This window comes from Pleurodeles waltl, chromosome 5 (assembly GCF_031143425.1).
Source record: "Pleurodeles waltl isolate 20211129_DDA chromosome 5, aPleWal1.hap1.20221129, whole genome shotgun sequence".
Classification (NCBI taxonomy): domain Eukaryota; kingdom Metazoa; phylum Chordata; class Amphibia; order Caudata; family Salamandridae; genus Pleurodeles; species Pleurodeles waltl.
In genome coordinates this window covers 721,019,044-721,038,536 of record NC_090444.1, presented here as the reverse complement: position 1 = coordinate 721,038,536, position 19,493 = coordinate 721,019,044, and the positions used below count along the sequence as shown (strand labels likewise).

The 19,493-nt window shown below is 47.1% G+C and overlaps 1 protein-coding gene across 2 annotated transcripts in view; it reads left to right on the top strand.

Annotated features, from left to right (window-relative positions):
- FMN2 (formin 2) overlaps positions 1-19,493 on the top strand; it is a 621,781-nt gene that overhangs the window by 344,865 nt on the left and 257,423 nt on the right. For both annotated transcript variants that reach the window (XM_069234681.1, XM_069234682.1), the window contains exon 10: positions 4,268-4,397. In XM_069234681.1, the coding sequence (XP_069090782.1) occupies positions 4,268-4,397 (130 nt within the window). The remainder of the gene's footprint in view (positions 1-4,267; positions 4,398-19,493) is intronic.

Sequence of the window (19,493 nt, the reverse complement as noted above, 5' to 3'; positions counted from 1 at the left end):
GTGTCGGGCAGGCCTTCACGACGCACTCTGCCCACCATGCCTCCTCCATGACCAGTGGTCTCTGTAATCCACCTGATGGACTGTGGCTTTGCACTCCCCAGGATGTAACAGTGGGCAATCCACCCACTGTAGAGACTTGTGAGACTGTGGCTTTGCACTCCCCAGGATGGCACGGTGGCCAACCCACCCACTGTAGAGACTTGTGAGACTGTGGCTTTGCACTCCCCAGGATGGCACGGTGGGCAACCCACCCACTGTAGAGACTTGTGAGACTGTGGCTTTGCACTCCCCAGGATGGCACGGTGGGCAACCCACCCACTGTAGAGACTTGTGAGACTGTGGCTTTGCACTCCCCAGGATGGCACAGTGGGCATGGTGGATCTGGCGTCGTGGACTCATGTGGCTGAGGTGCCCCCCCTTCCCTTCCCCCTGAGGTGCCTGTAGTTTTGTCATCTGATGCCCCAGCAGTGTTCTCTCCAACGGACTCAGGTCTCCTGTGTGGGCTTTGCCCATGTGTTGATCCACTTTGGCCCACGGACAGTGGAAATTTAGGTGACTGTGCAGGACTTATTGCCTATGTTTATCGGTTTCGTTATTTTCTTACCTGTTTTTTTACTATTCATATTGCTATTTTACCATGACTTCAAAGAACCTCTTATATACATAAATGTTGTTTCTCACTTTAATTATGTCTTTACATTATTACGGGGGGTTTGGGTGGTGTCACTGTGACTTGGTGCTCTGCATTGGTGTGTAGATAGTTGGGGGGAGGGTCGCATATGTGTGTGCCCGTAAGCTTTCCTCCTCCCCCCTCCCCTGTGTCGTAGGTGCAGTACTCACCGTTGTCGTCTGCGCCGGCGTTCGTACTCGTGGTAGATGATCAGGTAGACAATAGCCGGTAGGATGTGTAATTCGGGCTCCATGCTGTCCTCCTTCCTCGTGGAGTGTGTATAGGTGAGCGTTTTCCCGTTCGTAGTCTGTTTCCACCGTGTTTTTATCGGCGGGGCTCCCGCCCCGGAAAAGGTGGCGGATTGGTGAGTTGTGATAGGGTGGGCGGTACATTGTCTGCCGCCTGGCTGTTGGCGGTGACCGCCGAGCTGTTTGTCTGTCCCGCCGTGGCGGGCGGAGTGTTAAAGTGGCGGCCTGTGTTGGCGGTTCCCACCAGGGTCAGAATTCCATTTTTTTGACCGCCAGCCTGTTGGCGGGTTGGCCGCCGCTTTAACACTGACCGCCAGGGTCAGAATGACCCCTTATGTCCTTTAGGGACCTGCAGGAGTAGTATGACATGCACTGTACACAGTTCTTTTGATATTTGCAGCTCCATCACACCCTCTTACCTCTCATTCAGCCTGTAGAGGATATCCCCAAATTTTCCCCGATGGAGGCCAAATCCTTCTCACAAACCTCAAGGAGCATAAATAATCCAAAATATATAAAATGTTGCTGTGTAATGTGCCAGAAGCGATGGTGGAATTGCGGTGGGCATGGAAGGGGGCAATGGCTGTCTGGAGGACGATGACTGGAGGGAGGCGGTGGAAGCCCCCTGAATGCGGTGATAGCAGCCCAATTTAGATTGATCCAACTTAAGATATTTCATAGTGTATCTCACTAGGGCCAGGCTCCACAGCATGGGCCTGATCCCTACAGGGAAATGTCTGTGGTGAGATGACCCAAAGGGGGATTTACATCACACATTCTGGCACTGTCTGGGTTTGGCTCACTTCTGGGGTGGAATTTTGGGACGGCTTGAGAAGGAGATAGGCTGGAATATTCCTGGAGACCCTAAACATATCCTGCATATCACAGACGATTTGAGGGGCACAAGTTCAGCAGGCACTTCTTTGGTTTTAATTTTATGATTGTTAATATTGTATTATGATTTTATTTTTTATTTAATGGTTCAATGTTTAGGAATGGTCATAAATATTTTTTAAATATATTATTATTAATAGTGCTACAAAATATTCTTCTATATTTTAATGTTTAAAAATGAATATATTGGTTTGTCCTTTTGATTAGTATGTTTTTAATTACATTTTGGTCTATCTAATGATCAAAAATTCTGCATGAGTATGGAGTATTAATTGTGTAAAATATGATTTGTAGTCTTTAGCACCTTGCATAAAATGTTTTAGATTGGAGTGGGAATAGTAAATGTCACCCTTTTAGTGTCCAGTGACATCTCCAAATTAGCTTAGGTTGGACTTGGAGTAGTAAATGTCACCCCCTAAGTGTCCAACATGTTCTCCAGGTTGTGTTAAATTAGAGTGTATATAGTAAATGTCACACCCTTAGTGTCCAACGCTTTCCCCAAATTGGTATAGATTGGAATGGGAATGGTAAATGTCACCCTTTCACTGTCACACACCTTCCACAAGCTGAATTAGATTGGAGTGGGAATAGTAAATGTCAACCTTTTAGTGTCCAACACCTTGCCCCAAATTTGTTTAGATTGAATGACCTGCCTAATGAATATTAACTAGTCAGGTCGCAGTTTGTGACTCTCTGTAATTGGCTGAAAATGTAGTAGGCCTGGATTGCACAGTATACTTTAATCCCAGAATTTGCACTCCCGAATGAGAAACATAAAGTAGCCCATATCCATTAAAGGGACCAGTGCTGCTTTAAAAAATATTCAGTTTGGGAAGACAGCGAGGAGAGCAAGCTTTCTTCTCGTGGAACACTGCCTGCTCACCCCAAGGATGCCATCATAAATCCCACAAGGACTTCTTCCCATTTGGGAATCCGATATCACCCCCCTTTGAGGTTTCATTAACTGATCAATGGTTTGCGAACTGCAATTGAGGTCACAAATCATTGATGCATTCCTCTCTTAATCACAGATAGTAGGGGACGCCCCTTTTATGTCCCCTCTAATTTGTAATTCGAACAGGGTCACAATATACATTTTATGAGTCAGAAAGACTCCTTTGACTCATCAAAGATCGTTAGTAAATAGTAGAAATGTATTTTGTGGTCACAAACACCGTAATTTTGAGAATCACAGGCCTTGCGATCAGAAAATACCTTTGTTACTCAGCGCCTTAATCCCGTGGCTCAGTTACAAGTCTTTCCAAAAGACTAGCATCTGGCATGTTGCATGTGATTTGTAGTACCTATTATCAACTACATAAAACCATTAAAGTGTGTCTATACCACTTGCCATTTTCTATATTTAAAATTTCATAGCTCTGCGCACAACATATGCTACAGTTAGCTAACTCAATGTTCCTACGTTTTTCCTCATAATGACAAAACGCTCATACTTTCCTGCTCATCATATCTGCGACTAGTTGCATGTCGTACATTTCAGACGTGGATGTCTAAGGTACTGAGAAGGCTTGGTAGATCACACAGAGAATATGACTTATGTTTTATTCATTAATAGTTTTTTGTTTATTGAGGTTTACTATAGTTAAGATGACTCCCTCTCACACATCACAGATATTTTCTATTTTATGCTATTGCTATGTTACAAAGGAGACAGAAGTCACTTCAATATGAAGGCAAAATAAGCATGCAGGGAAGGTAGGACTTTGTGAGAAGGGGTAGGTAGAATATTAGAAGAGAAACCGAATAGACCTGGCTTAAAAACTGGGCCTTGTGAATTGCAGGTTAAATGAAGGGGAATGTTTATGGATTTATTATCCGGTGACATAACAAAGTGATGAATCTGTTAATGAGTGTACATTATCGGAGTACTGTAAGTTTTCATTTCAATGGATTCCTTCTACTGTTTTATGGAAGCAAATAGACAGAATGGTGCATATAGTGCCTGCACAATGAAGTGACATGTATAATATGTACGGCTACGTTTACTATTTACTGCATTAACATAAAAAGTGAATAGGAAATCTTATATTCAGCCCTGTCAAGCTTCAAACCTTCAGAAAAGTGTATTCCTACTATTTGAGAATGTGCCATATAGTACACGTTGTGAAAGTTCAATAATACGTGTGAAAATATCTTTGTGTGTGCATGGGTTCTGTAACACATAGACTATATTTTCATGAGCATGACCTTTATCATGTGTAATATTTTTGCAGGAATAAATAAATTAACAACATTTTCTAAGGCTGTGATTTCAGTAAGACAATGCTATAATTTTTATAGGTAGTTGCACATTTTTGGTGTTTTTTCTAGGTATTACTACAATAATATGCTTACATTTTGTGTAGATACACATATAATTATAGAAAAAGAATGGGGAATGCTATGGTAGTTCTTCATGTAAGTCTAAAAATAACTATGTCTTTCTACCCACTAGGTTCCTGTATGAACTTTCCCTCATTCCAAACTTCTCTGAACGTGTCTTCTGTATCCTTTTCCGGGCAACATTTTCTGAAAATATTCCCTCTGTCAATCGCAAACTTGAATTGATTAAAAAAGTGTGTGAGGTAAGACTTTTGCACTTTAGCAGTTTTTATGGACTTTTGTACTTATGTTGATGCCTTACAGGCAAAATATATCATCCTTTGTTGCATGTCCCAGTGTACCCCTTTTTTTTAAGTCATTCTGAAGGTAGTCAAGGTTGATAAAATGAAGAATACCTTTTATCCTATGTGAATAATATTACACTCCAAATCTCCTAATATTTTACCTTTGGCAGACAGTGAGGAGTAACTGGTTACTTTTGTGGTCCATTAAAGTACACCTTTTTTTTAAAATGATGCTCATGACTTTTAAATGAAAAATCATAGTGGCCAGGACCAGACTAGGAGCCAAAAGAAGACCTGGCAAAAATGTTCGAGAAGGCACTAGCCCTACATCTTCCTTTCCTTTATCCCTTCCTTCTGTATTTCCTTTCTTTTTTATTTTCCTTCCTTCCTTCCTGTATCTTCCCCGTTCTGTCTTTCTCTTACCACCACTGTGCCTGCTATAATAAACCTCAGGGAGCTAGATAGACTTTCTGTGGACACAGCAGCAGTCCTTGGACGTCAAAAAATGCCCCCCAATGGTTTGAGTCCCCTTGTGAAATGCTCAATGTATTAAAGGTCCTGTACAGCCCTCCTAGTGGTAATCATTCAATCAATCAATCAGTCTTTTTTATAATGCAACACTGTTACCCCTGGGGACATCTGGGCACTGAGCTTGCTGCGTCTGTCTCAAAACGCCAGGTCTTGAGCTGCTTTCTGAAGTCTGCCGGGGAGAGTGTTGCTGGGTGGTTCAGGAGAGGTCATTCCAGGCTTTGGCGACTATGTAGGAGAACGTGCGGCCCCCGCTACGGGTGTGATGGATTTAGGGGACATGTGCGAGGCCGAGTGAAGTGGAGCGCAGGTGTCTCAAGGGAAGATAGAAGTTCAACCAGTGATTGATGTAGGAAGGTCCTTGTTTGTCGAGGGCTTTGTAGGTGTGTGTGAGCATCTTGAAGTGGCCATGACAGGAAAGCAGGGTAACCGTTTTGTGGTTCGTTTGGTTACATCAACTGGCATTCTCAAAACACACTTTCTGTTTTTGTATAGAATGATGCTTCCACGCATATTTGAAAGGGTATGTTGAGCTGTAAGGTTATTACTATTTTTTTCCCAGCTAACCTACGTTATGTCATGACCATGCAGCCTGTAGGAACTTCCAGGATAACATAAAGTAGATACTGTTCTGGCATGTTAAACTGTTGATTTCTGGTGGAATGATAGTTTTTTTCCGAGGATTACTGAGTTTATCATTTAAAGCTTTTCTTCTAAGAGATATAATTACTCTCAAGGGTATGTTTTTATTTGTTTTCTATGTTTCTGAGGTAGTTGAGAACAAATTCACAATTTGTAGCTACATGTAACTTGTAAGAGTATTGCAGCTCTAGAAAGATTCACATTCTGTCCTTGAAATGGGAGCAAATTTCAAATAGTAACATATCTGCATACATCTGCAACTGATTCTCATAAAATTGTAAGCACAAGATGGCAAACCACTAAGCAGTGGTGTAAATTGTACCAGATATACCTTAATATAGACTATACACACAAAAACATCTCCTTAACCTGTGAGGGAATCCCCAGGCACTTAAACATGCTATTATTACAATTATTACCCCCATTGCTAGAAGAAAACAATGGATTTCAGTATCATGGCCATATTATATACCATTCTTTGGCCATAGTAGCGTTGCCAAGGTAATAGAAACTTTCCCCTCCAGCCAACTTTTCCAGACTCTTGAGACCAATGGCCTCCTCAGTGCATTCCAATCTGTATTTAGGCCATACATCAGTACTGAAACAAACCTTCTAAACATAAAGGAATTTTGCTGCAGGACACTTGGTCAATCCTATCCTTATGCCTTGATACTACTTCCTCTATCTTCCACATTAGGCACCATAGACCAATAGGTGCTCATTCAAAGACTGTATACCACAGTGGGCGTTACTGGTATGAATCATTCCATACCAAAACAGTTGTGACCATAAAGTCAATATGGGCCCATTCCTATAAAAAAACAGCCAAGATCTATTGTGGTGTACCACATATCTATGCCTTGCCTCCCATGTTATTTGATGTCTACCTGCAGCCCTTGACATTCTTCATGGTTTTATATATGATCAGATGCCTAATTGTGTGAGACTGATACCCTGTTCTACCTAAAGATTGATAATGAACCTGGCAAGCTAACTAAGCCTTCACATTGCCATTCCAACATCCACTGTTGGATGCAGTTAAAGTGGCTGGGCCTCAGGGCTGAAAAAACTGAAACCATGCTCCTTGGATAGGTAAGCCTGTTCTATGTCTCTCTCTAATGGCCAAAGGATTTGTTGTCACCCCGAACTCCACTGAACCACGTCTCTAATCTTGGTGTGATATTCAGTAGTGATCTCTCTTTCTCTTTTTAGATAAATGCAGTTTGCAAGTCAGAATTTTTCCACATATTGCAACTAAAAGAAATTCTGCCATTTTTATACTTCTCCCAGAGAATTGCACTGATAGTGAAGTGCGGTATTGGCTTCTACAACAGACCTTCCAACACATCTCTCACCAGTCTTCAATGAGAAAAGAGCCAGGTTTTTCTCATGGTGCATCTGAGGCGCTGTGATCATATTACCCCTGTTTCTTTCATAGGCTCCCGGTGAAAGAAAGGCTCTTCTTTAACACGTTCCGCGTGGTTCACAAGGATCTGCACAGCCAAACTCCAAAATAGATCTTGAGCCTATTTGTGTCATACCATCCAAACCCCAAGTTCCCTAAAAAAAGTTATTAATTCAAATACAAAAGATTTGGTGGCGGTCACTTAATCACCAGGGATTCTCCCAATGTAACTGTTTATCCACTGACCTGAAAATTACTACATAAAATTCTGGAGATCCCAGAAGACACACCTTTTCACTCTGGCATTCAGGTAGACTATTGACCATGAGTAGTGGTTGGCTGATATACACAAGTCTCACCGGACAGTTTCCCAAGACTGAACTGCTCCTATCCAAGGGGCCTCAGACTTCCTCATAACTAAGGGCCTTATTTATGGATCAAATCTGTTTATTATTATTTTCAATTATAAACATCACATATGCAATGCGTCAAAATAGTACAGTTGCCGTGGAATGAGGCATGCTCCATGTATAGTGACAATAAACATAAACAAAACTTGAACATTGTTTCCCTGTTACTGGCCCGACAAACAGCCATCACTCGATCCCAAGCCTTGTTCCGATATAACCCTGGTCCTCCATACACATCTCTACTGCTCACACACTCCCTTCCGCTCATTTCAACTCCAACACCCTCAGGTGGGCCGGACATGTCAATTCTGTGAACTCCGTGGACAATATTTGTAAGAAAGGTTGCCAGAGCTCCTTAAATTCGCCACTGCGCTGCTGTGAAGCCAAAGTGATCTTTTCCATAGCGAGAATGAACCAAAGCTTATGAAGCCATGATATTACTGTCGGGATCTTGTCGGTCCCCCACACTGCCAACAGCAGCTGCAGTGCCGCGTTCAAGGCTAAGGCCATCTGCCGTCCCTTCAGTGATCTTAGGGGGAATGTAAGCGGGTTAGGCAGGCCCAGCAAAGTATACGCAGGAAATCTGGGGATCTGAGTGTCAAACGCCGCATCAATAGTGTCCATAATATTCTCCCAATACCGATGAAGCTTAGGACAATGCCATAGTAAATGCACCAGCGACCCTCCGCCTCCGCAGCCCCTCCAACAAAGGCTAGACTTAGTGGGATCCCAAGCATGAATCCTTACTGGGGTGTAGTACCAGTAGGAGACCACCTTATAGGCTGTCTCTGTGCCTGCTGCATTGTAGGCCGTGTGATGAGTCCTGTAAAAAATGCCCTCCCATTGCTCATCAGAGAGCTCTCTCTCCAGTTCCCTCTCCCACCTCAGCTGGCCCTTAGTTTTAGGCGAACGGGCTTCCCCCCTTAGGAGACCGTAAAGCTCTGAAATTACCCGCTTATCGTCCTTTTTCACTAAGATCCATTTTTCGAACGGTGTTAATGATCTGTCTATTAATGCTCTATTGGCTGGCAACATGGCCCAATGCCGTATTTGGTAATACATCATCCTGTCCGCCTCTGTTAAGCCATATGCCTCCTTCATCTGGTTCAAGGAGATCACCCCCTGCTCATCGAAAAGATATCCAACCCTTTTGCAGCCCCCTTCATACCAACGGCGTAGTGCCTCCCGTTGCAGACCCGGGCCAAAATCCGGGTTCGCCCCTAAGGGAGATATTGGGGACGGGAATGTCGTCAGGCCCAGTCTGTTGGCTACCACATCCCATACCCTCATCGACACTTCCGTGACCGGGGATACATACAACCCCCGCGCTCTATGACGGCGCCGGAGCCAGGGCTCCTTCCATATATGGGAACTCGCCCATGCTTGGTCCATGAAACACCAATGTTTCTCGGAAGACGGGCGACTCCATTCTTGTAAAAAATGCAATTGTGCTGCCTGAAAGTATCGTAGAAGGCAGGGGACCGCCAATCCTCCCTCTTGCTTAGGGTGAAACAACACCCGACGTGGTAACCGCGTATCCTTTCCTTCCCAAATAAATTTTAGGACCGCTGTTTGGAGGGTTGCAATTGTCCGTGGCGGGGGCGCCACCGGCAATGCCTGAAACACGTACAGAATGCGTGGTAGGATGGTCATCTTCACCGCAGCCACCATGCCCAGCCAAGGCAGTTTAAGTCTGGCCCAGGTCTCTAAATCACGCTGCACCTCCCTAGTCAGTTTCGTGTAATTCAACGTCGCCGTACGAGCAACAGTGGGCCCTAAATCAATCCCCAAGTACGGGAGTTTTAAGGAAGACCATATAAAGTGGAATCGGGCCTTCAGATCTCTTTCATGCTCGACACTTATAAACCTGCTCATGGCCTGCGACTTTGACATATATTCATCCGGAATCCCGAGACCCGTCCAAATTCATCTAATATTTCCATTAGTACGGGCAATGAGGTCGCGGGCTCCGCCAGGGTAAGAATCACATCATCCGCGTACAGTGAAATGACGTGCTCATCTCCCCCAAACTTCACCCCCATGATCTGAGGGTTACCACGAAGCCGCTGCGCCATGGGCTCCATATAGAGAGCAAACAAGAGAGGCGACAGCGGGCACCCCTGCCAGGTCCCTCTTTGTATTGAGAACGGCAACGAGAGCGGCCCAATCCAAATCGTTCAAGCACCCTGAACAGGTATGGCCAATGGACCCTATCGAACGCCTTTTCGGCATCAATAGAGAGAAAGAGCGCCTCCCTACGTGAGCGATCGGTTTTATCCAATAGGTGAAGCAATCTCTTAGTCTTATCACTACACTGCCTATGCGGAATAAATCCTGCTTGGTCGGGATCCACAAGGCCCGGCATATAATAATTGAGCCGACGTGCCAGTATGCCCGTGAACAATTTGGCATCGATATTCAAGAGGGAAATCGGCCTGTAGGAGGCGCACTCCTCGGGATCCTTCCCCGGTTTCGGAATAACCACAATAGTGGCATCCAGCATACTGGCTGTGAGAGCCCTCGTCTGTCTAAAGGAATTGAAGTGTCGCACTAAGATCGGCACAAGTTCAACACAGGAGGTCTTGTAAAAAAGTGCAGAAAAACCATCAGGGCCAGGTGACTTCCCGACCTGCAAACATGAAATTGCCGATATGACCTCTTCCGCCCTATAGGTTGAGGTCGCCTCTCGCTCAGTCAAAGAAGTATTTGCTACACCCTCTAGAAAGGCCTCCGGAGATGCATTACCAGGATCCTCGGCCCCATATAGTCCCGGTAGAATTCCGCAAACGCCTCCGCAATTTGGTCGCTCGTTCGCGCTTCTGCTCCCAAGGGAGAGCGAACCATTTTTATCATTGACGCCGCACGCTGTGCTCGCAACCGATGTGCCAGTAGCCTCCCACATCTATTGCTTCCTATATAATACTTATGCTTAAGGCGCACTACTGCATACTCTGCCCTGTCCCAATCCAACCTCCTCAACTGCTTCCTCACTTTCTCAAGCTCTCGCCAGACTCTCGGTGCACCGATATGTTTATGTGAACGCTCCAATACTCTCACTCTCTGTTCTAAATCCTCTCTAAGCAGTTTCCTTGCTTTATTATCCCTAGCGGACAGCGACATCACCTCACCCCTCAGTACAGCCTTCGGTGCCTCCCACAGCGTCGCCAAGCAGGTGGTACCATCATCATTTAGGCTAAAGTAGTCTATTATTGTGCTACGAATCGCCTCTACTGTTGCACTGTTCTGAAGCATTGAGTCCCTGAATCGCCACCCGGATACGCTCACGCGCTCCATACTCATGACAACCTCAACAGTAACCGGAGCGTGATCCGACAGGGCTCGAGGCTCAATCACTGACTCCCTAACCCGGGGAAGAAACTCCTGCAAGGCCAAGAAAAGGTCAAGTCTGGCGTATGTCTTAGTCGCTGCCGAGTAAAAGGAATAGTCCCTTAATGTGGGGTGCGCCCTCCTCCACACATCCTCAGGCCACACTCACTCAGCCATTGACGACCCGCCACTGTCATTGACCCCGGCTGCCCATACCGGTGACCTGAACGATCCAAGTCACTATCCATGACTAGGTTAAAATCGCCCCCCACCAGGATGGCACCATCCGGAGACTGCAGCAGCGGGTTCAAAGGCTGTTTTAAGAAGACTTCCTGCTTCGAATTAGGAGCATATAGAGAAGCAATAGTGAAGGAAAACCCCCCCAGTCTCAATCTCATAGCTAGAAGCCTACCTTGCACCTCATGCAGTTTTGTCACCACTTCCCCCGGGAATGAGCACGCCAACAGTATCGCAACCCCTGCATGTTTCGTTGATGCCGAAGACCAGAACTGCCTAGGGAACCATTTAGAGCGCATGCAGTAAATATCTTTTGGGACGAGATGTGTCTCCTGCAGCAGGCATATGTGACTCCCCGACCTCTCTAAGGCGGTTAGGACAGCTAGCCTCTTCGTTGGATTATTAAGCCCGCGGATATTCAAGCTTGTACACTTAATAATCATACCCTAAAATGAGAGAAGCATTCAAGCAGGAAGGGACCTCACAGGAAGAGCACCCCCCGGGCCAGATGATGAACCGCCTCGAACACCAAGGCCTGAGAACATCTCCACACAAAAGCCAGCATCACAGGGAAATACTACTACATTCAAACAATACGCACAACAGGTGCTCAAAACCAAGACGTCCTCGCACATCCATCCTCACGAGGAAAAGTGTCCACAGGGCCGTAGAACCATCCATGTTTGGTAAACCAGGTCCGTCGCCCCCACCGCCCTGACCCTCCTCAGCGGCCAACTAGCCGTTAGCATCAAGGCCATCCGCAGATCGGGTCTCTCCAACCCCCCCTCCTCTAGGCTGAAGTTCCGGCGGCCACGCTGTTCAGAACGGATTCCCGCTCCGACCTCAGCTCCGAGGCCATTGGGCGCTGCAATTTCCTTCTTTTCTCCTTCCGCCGCCAACGCGAGGGGCCCCCAACCGTCGAGGTCGCCTTCTCGCTCACATCCTGGCAGTTCTCCTCCAAGCCCAAGATCCGAAAAGCTTCCAAAACTGATCTCACCTGCCGAAGCTGTTCCTCCCAACGGAAGACTAGGCGAAACGGGTGGCCCCAGGAATAAGACACATCATGAGCCCGCAAGTGCTCTGTGACAGGCCTAAAATCTCTCCGCCTCTGCAAGGTCCGCACAGAGAGGTTGTGGAATAATTGGGGCTCATGTCCTCTGAAAAGTACCTGATGAAGATTGCGAGCCCGCTGTAGGATCTTTTCTTTAAGCACAAAATTGTGGAGACAGGCTAGGATATCCGGGGAGCGGTCTCCGGGGCCACCGGCGCGACCCACTCGGTGAACTCTGTCCAGAACTATCTCCTGAGTGTCATCCGGGCCCAACAGAGAGCGAAACAGGCCCACCACATACTCTCCAATGTCCTCCCTTTCTGCCCCCACCGGGGCCCCTCTGATGCAGATATTTTGTCTCCTCGAGCGGTTTTCCAAATCCTCGACCGCTATCTGGAGGAGGTCCTGCTGCTCTCGGAGGCGGACGACCTCTTGCTGCAGGCCCGCCACCTCCTCACTGTGAGGAATTTCGCCATCTTCCAGCTGCGCCACTCGATCTCCCAGAGAGGTAACCTTGCCTCGTAGTTCCTTCACCTCCTGGGATATGTCCCTTCGAAACTCCTGGATGTCGCTCCGAAGCGAGTCAAACAGTGAGGTCAAAAACCCCTTCGTGACTGGGGAGCCCTCATCCGACTCCATCTCCGTCCAAACCTCCAGGGGTCTCGCCGCAAGTGTATCCTCAGCCAAGCCACCTGATGCCGTACGGGCCCCTGTCAACATTTCTCTCACGGAGCGCTCCCGCTTGGATTTGGACGCCGCCATGACTCGCGGCACGGACTCGGTTCGCAGGGCTACCCCGCCGAGCTTCTCCAAAAGCTCCGTCCGGGAGTAAATCACTAGGTGTCTCCGTGGCAAAGATTGCGCCTGGCCGTCGCACTTTGTAGCCTCCACATCCAAATCTTTGCCTTATGTAGCCTCTACAGCCTCACACAGGGGCCCGCACTTACTTGTGCTCCTTGCTGGTGAATACAGCGACCTCGGAGTAAAACGATGGCCCCTCCTTTCTTTGACTACGTCTCCAGGCCTCTCCGCAGTCCTGGGGGGACCCTATGGGGAGGGGGGCTCACCTCCAGCCCGACCAAGTCTTTCAAGCGGGGCGCCCTACACACGTAGGGCGCCTACTGATCCTGGGGTCTAGGCCCCCTCTGTGGTCCCGCAGCTCGCGGGGCCCAGTGCGAGCCCTCTGCGGCTCTGGTCCCTCTGATACAGGTCCCAGGCAGCCGCCAAAGAGAGGCCCGCCTCGCGGCCCAGGACGCCGCCAAAGAACACCTCTCGGGCCGGCCGCTCTTCAATCCTCAGGAGCAGCGCTGCACGCCTCTCAGCCCCCGTCGGCCCGCCATGGGCCCTCAGCAGCGTCCGGCACTTCGGGGGGCCCTCAGGGCGACCCCCTTCCAGGCCAGGGCGGCGGAGCTCGGACAGGCACGTCCTAGCGCGCCGCCACCTTGGCCACGCCCCACTAAGGGCCTTATTTAGAGTTTGGTGGATGGGTTATTCCATCATAATTTGACAGATATCATATGCTCCTTAGTGCCAAAGGACAGTGGTTTCCAACCTGTGGTCTGGGGACCCCTGGGGGTCCGCAAAGCCTCCTCAGGGGGTCCACGACTGCTTGGAAAATTAAATAATATTAATAGATTAGGTCCGCAGCTTTCAGTAATGACTCAGTGGAGGTCCCCAGGTTCCAATAATGATTCTGTGGGGTTCCCCGGGCTCCAGTAATGATAAAGTGGGGGTCCACAGAAGTCCAACAGTTGGAAACCACTGCCACAGGATATAATGAACTTGTAATGAGATGATGAGACAGGCTTTAAATCAGACCCTAACGTTTTGTTATCTGTGTTAATTCTCCAGTGAGACTATTAGGCAGTTTTTTAAGTTGGGCTTTATCCAATTCTATACATTGTCTTTTTCCATTCACCCACTAGCTCCCACCATATCGCTTTCAGCTCATTTAAAGGGGCAGTTAGGAGCTCCTTAGAAATACAGGAAATAAAATAAATAATTCAAAAGCCTACATTCCTAATACATTGAGTACTTTAATTGTTGTGAGAAGAATAAAACTGTATGGTTCTTTGGTCAAAAAAGTCAGTCAGTATGTTAGTGAGGGTTAAATTTTGCCAAATAGTTATTTTAGTTAGTATTTTCAATATGACGCTTTGCACTTCATGGAATAAAATGTACTGCTGTTCTAAACAAAACACTGCAAAATATTTGAGCATATCACCATTGCTAAACAGTTAGGGCCTTGAGCATTTAAAATCCTTATGCCAGAGTGGTGATTTTTGTATCTCAATTGACGAGTATAATCATTAAATTATCCCGCCATTGGTCATATGGACCTTTGTTAGTCGACAAGAGGAGGTGATAAGGAGCAATCATTTACATCAAACACCATAAACAGTGAAGTCCAATTGACACTTCACAAGAATCGACAAAGAGATGTGGTGTAAGCTTTAGGGGTTTTATTAACAAATTAATTCAAATTCATTTTTTTCATTTGGTAAGTATTATATTTAGTCATTATTATAACAGATTCTAATAATCCATTAATTGATATTTCAAAACAAGATATAATACCACATAAACAAGAATTACAAATTGAATTCAGAAAATGCAGCAAGTGTGTTCCATAAAGGAAAATTCTTAATCTAACTTAATGAGGCTTTAGGCATCAAGGGTAATTTTCTTCTAGAGGCAAGGTAAGGTGTCAGTTTCAGAAACCCAAATGAAGGGCTCTGATGAGAGAATAAAAATGCATAGGCATGAAGCCTTAGCGTTAATGCGATGGAAGTGAACAAAAGCTAAAAAGTATTCTCGGCTCAATCTCAGCAGGCATCTCTTCTTATGTTCTGCAGGTAGTTCCCCATACATAATCTCGGGTTGAGAAAGGTAAGCTTTCTAAAAGAATGGAGCCTCTCTGGTAAAGGCACTGATAGGTTTTATCCTGCCCAATCCAAAGAATACACATTAGTATAATTCTAATAAACATGAGTAGCAACAAATCTTGCATTCCTCATGCCTGCCAACCAAACAGTTTCCAGCAAACTCTGGGAGTAGGTAATCTTCTGAGTTCTCATGTCTTCATAATGAACTATAGAATCTTGTCCTTGGCTTTCTACTTTGATCAAATCTTTTGGTTCAGACAGTTCTTCCTACAAATCACCTTGCCTGCCACCTCCTCCTCCGAAGAGAATCCCACTATCAGTTGTTTAATGCATAATAAATGCCTATTCACTAGTTAGCAGAAGGCATCAGGAAAATTACTGCATCTGCAGTGGAAAGAGAAAAAACTAATTTGCTCCCTGGCATCCTGCAGAGTTACATAAAAACTCTGTGGTCTTCCAGCAATGGGTGGAAAATATGCATGCTGCACCGCTTGGCTGCTTATGCTGCAATTTTGTGCTAGTAGTGCGAGCATCTCTGACAAATCAGCGCGAATGGCATTTGGGGCACAAAAGTAATCAGCCATTCGAGTTGATTTTCCTGCTGCTTGAGAAGAAAATCTGCTTGAGTGGAAGCAAATCTTCTCGAGAAGCATCCGTTTGACCGAGACCCCTCACAACTGCCCGCAACCACTTGTGTTAGCAAAAGTCACTTTGAGACGCCAAATCTCGCTTAGACTTGCATTTCTGGAGCCTTGTGAGAAATAATTCTGCCACTCTGTGATTGGTGGAATTCATCTGGAACTCCATGTTACAAGAGTGACACAGATTCACCAAATTTCACCAATTCCATCTGCTGAATGAAACATTACACTCACCCCTAGCAAGAACAACAGTTTAATGTGAAAACCATGCTTCTTATCCCCAGTAACGGCTGCTGCCAGGAAGGGGTGGGGAGACAGGGGGCAGCGCTCCTAGTGAGGGGAGCGGAGTTGGAAATAATGCCACCTTGGTGTTCCGCCACTCCCACCACCTCAATTCTTCTTCTCTTTTTCCTCCCCTCCCCACCCAATCCCAACGCTTCTCTCATGCTGTTATCAGCACGAGAGACGTGCTGGTATCAGCCTGAATGGGCAGAAATGCTGCTCAGGAAGTGAGTGGGAGCCTGCGCTTGGGCTGTCCACCCGGCTGTGCAACAGGGCTGTGTGGAGAGTTTTGAGTGTGCATGTCAGTTTGGCCGGCCTTAGACGGCTGCAAAAACTGACATGCGGACTTAAAAAGTGCACATACTTTTCCTCCTGGTGACGTCAGAGTTGTTGGCCCCGCCTTAAGTAATGCAGAAAAATAAAGTGATAATAAAATACTAATATTATCACTTTTATTTTTTTGCTTTCAACAGCAGGGTAATGATCCTGTGCCATAGCAGAGGGCCTGCCCCTGCCTATCTCTTACATGTAAAATTTAAATTTAATACGGCATCAGTAGTTAGGCTATCTTGAGTCAGTACATTATATTACTTAGGGGGTGATTCTGACCCCGGCGGTCGGCGGGAGCACCGCCGACAGGCCGGCAGTGCCCCGCAGGGCATTCTGACCGCGGCGGTTCGGCCGCGGTCAGATGCGGAAAACCGGCGGTCTCCCGCCGGTTTTCCGCTGCCCATGTGAATCCTCCATGGCGGCGGAGCACGCTCCGCCGCCATGGGGATTCTGACACCCCCTACCGCCATCCTGTTCCTGACGGGTCTCCCGCCAGGAACAGGATGGCGGTAGGGGGTGCCACGGGGCCCCTGGGGGCCCCTGCAGTGCCCATGCCAATGGCATGGGCACTGCAGGGGCCCCCGTAAGAGGGCCCCACTTAGTATTTCAGTGTCTGCTATGCAGACACTGAAATACGCGACGGGTGCCACTGCACCCGTCGCACCTTCCCACTCCGCCGGCTCAATTCTGAGCCGGCGTCCTCGTGGGAAGGATGATTTGCCCTGGGCTGGCGGGCGGCCTTTTGGCGGTCGCCCGCCAGCCCAGGGCAAATACCAAAATACCCTCAGCGGTCTTTCGACCGCGGAGCGGTATTTTGGTGGGGGAACTCTGGCGGGCGGCCTCCGCCGCCCGTCAGGGTCAGAATGACCCCCTTAATTTTGTGCTTTTAATATGTAACTATGACTACCTACAACAATGTTTTCCATTATTTGTCCATGTATTATTCAGCATTGACGTTTTGCACTTTTCAGTTAGTTGTATTTAATTTGTAAATAAGGAAATTATCTCTATCACTTACATTGAGTATTCTATAAAACTTTTCCACTGCACTCACAGATTTTCATACATAAAACAGAAAGATTCAGATAACAACTTTTTGAGTTATATTCTTTTCCTGTTTGGGCAAAGGTGGCTGTGAATCTTGAGGTTTGCTCAGTGCTATGTGTAGGAAGCTGACTCTTTATTGGATGTATCAGAAGGAGATACACTGTGCAGTGAGTCCGGGGGCTCCCATACAAGGGCTTGCTCTAGAAATCCCAAGGTGGTCGTTTACGGGGTAATGTTTTGGAGCAGCTTTAGGCTTATCAGAGAGGAGTGTTAGAAAACTGCAAAAACACACACAGTCAATATATTTGCCACACAGCTCAATAAGGAGATCCACACCAATTTACAAAAATAACATGTGTCTTCATATATGTTTAAGCACCATAATCAGTGCAAACAGGTAAGTACATTTTGCAAGAAAAATCCTTACAGTTTTGAAAAGTGCAATTTTTTAAAGCTGCACTGTTAGCCTATGGAGAAAAAAACAAGTACTGCATTCAGGCATAATACAGCGACTTACGAGACCAATCTCCTGGACATAAGGTAAATACTGGGCAATGATCAGGGCCACACCAACAGGTCACACCAGGTGGCACTGGGGCAGCTGGGCACAGAGATGTAGTATGGCGTTGAGTGCCCCAGTGTTAGCCGATGGGGAACGGTCCATTTGGAAGGAGGCTGGCAGGTTTGGACAGGGAGTCCATTTGATGAAAACCAACAAGTAGGTTCAAGCCTTGAAATGCTCGGGGATGGAGGACACCTTCGGTCCCCTTCTCCACCTGCCAGGGGCAACGGGTGCAGAGGTGTCCTGAGGCGTTGGGTTTTCTCCACTGTGAGCACTTGCTTTTGAGGGGGCCTGCGGGCAGAGGCTGCAGGCAGCGTCAGTAAGTCCACAGTGGGCAAGTATAAGGTAGGCTTTGTCTCTGGAGGGCTGGGGGGACCACATTTGTTCCATTGGCCCACTTTAGCTTGGGCTAGTCGGCAACAGTGCAGTGATGCATTCAGGTTTGACTTTTTTGGTCGGGAGTCCTCAAAGGTCTCTTGGGGTAACTGCAAAATGCAGGGAAGCAGCTCTGCTGCTCCACAGGAGTTCCTGGGTCTTTGTTGAAGGCAGGCAGGCCTCCCAGACTTTTGGCGGCACAGCAGCTTTCAGGGCAAGTTGACTTTGGCACAAATTGCCAAGGACAGCAGACAGGCCTACTGGGCTGGGGCTAAGTCAGGTGTTTCTTCCTTGGCGTTTGCTTTTGCGGTTCTTGTGTCCTTCTTCTTTGTAGGTCAGCAGGAATCGGATTTCATGGTGCCAGGGGATCCTCTAAATACTGAATTTAGGGGATGGTAGGGTAGTAGTCAATGGGCTACTTACCCCTAGGGTCACTACGCCTTCTACACGATCACTTGCTCTGGGAAGTGGGCATGACTCTGTAATAGTGTTCCTACCTCTGACCAAACCAAGATGGCATTTTTCTAAATGTGGTCACCTTATGGGTGGGACTGACCAGAGGGGGGGACATGCCTCTCTGAATACTAAGTTTCCCACCTGTTCCAGTGCCAAATGGGCCATGGGGACATCTCTCCTTTGAAGTCATACCTGCATACTAAGGGAGGTGGGCTTCTTTGAAGCCCCCTGTCTTAGAATGCAGATTTGCAGGTCATTGTTTTGGGTGGGGTGTGTAAGCATCTTGCCCAGAGCAGTCTTTGTTTCTGACTGCCCGAGAGCAAAGGCTGTCACCCACAATCTTGCTTAATGCTGGCAGGCTGGCTAAAACTAGTCAGTCCCCACATGGGTAGTTGGTAGTTTTCAGGGTACATGTATTAATAAATCCATCACTGGCATCAGTGCAGGGTTTACTAATACGAGATGTTTCATACCAACATCCTTATTTTCAGTGAAGCCATCATGTAGCTGGGGAACTGGTATTGAGCAGTGTCCAGTGTCCAGTACATAGCTTCCCTGCTCACTCACCATGTCTAAGAATCGACAAAGACATAGTAGAGGCATATCTGCAGTTGCAGATATGCCTGCATATGTAATATAATGCACCCTGCCTTAGGGCTGTATGGCCTGCTGTAGGGGTGAATTACATATATTGCACGCAGTGTTAGTGGACAGGGCACACAGGTGTGCTGTGTCGTGTTTTCACTTTTAGCTGCACCAAGACACGCAGCCTGCAATGGCAGTCTGCATGTACCAGGTGAGGGGTCCCTTGGGATGGCACACTACATGCTGCAGCCCTTGGAAACCCTCTTTGGTACCCATGCCCTTGGTCCCAGG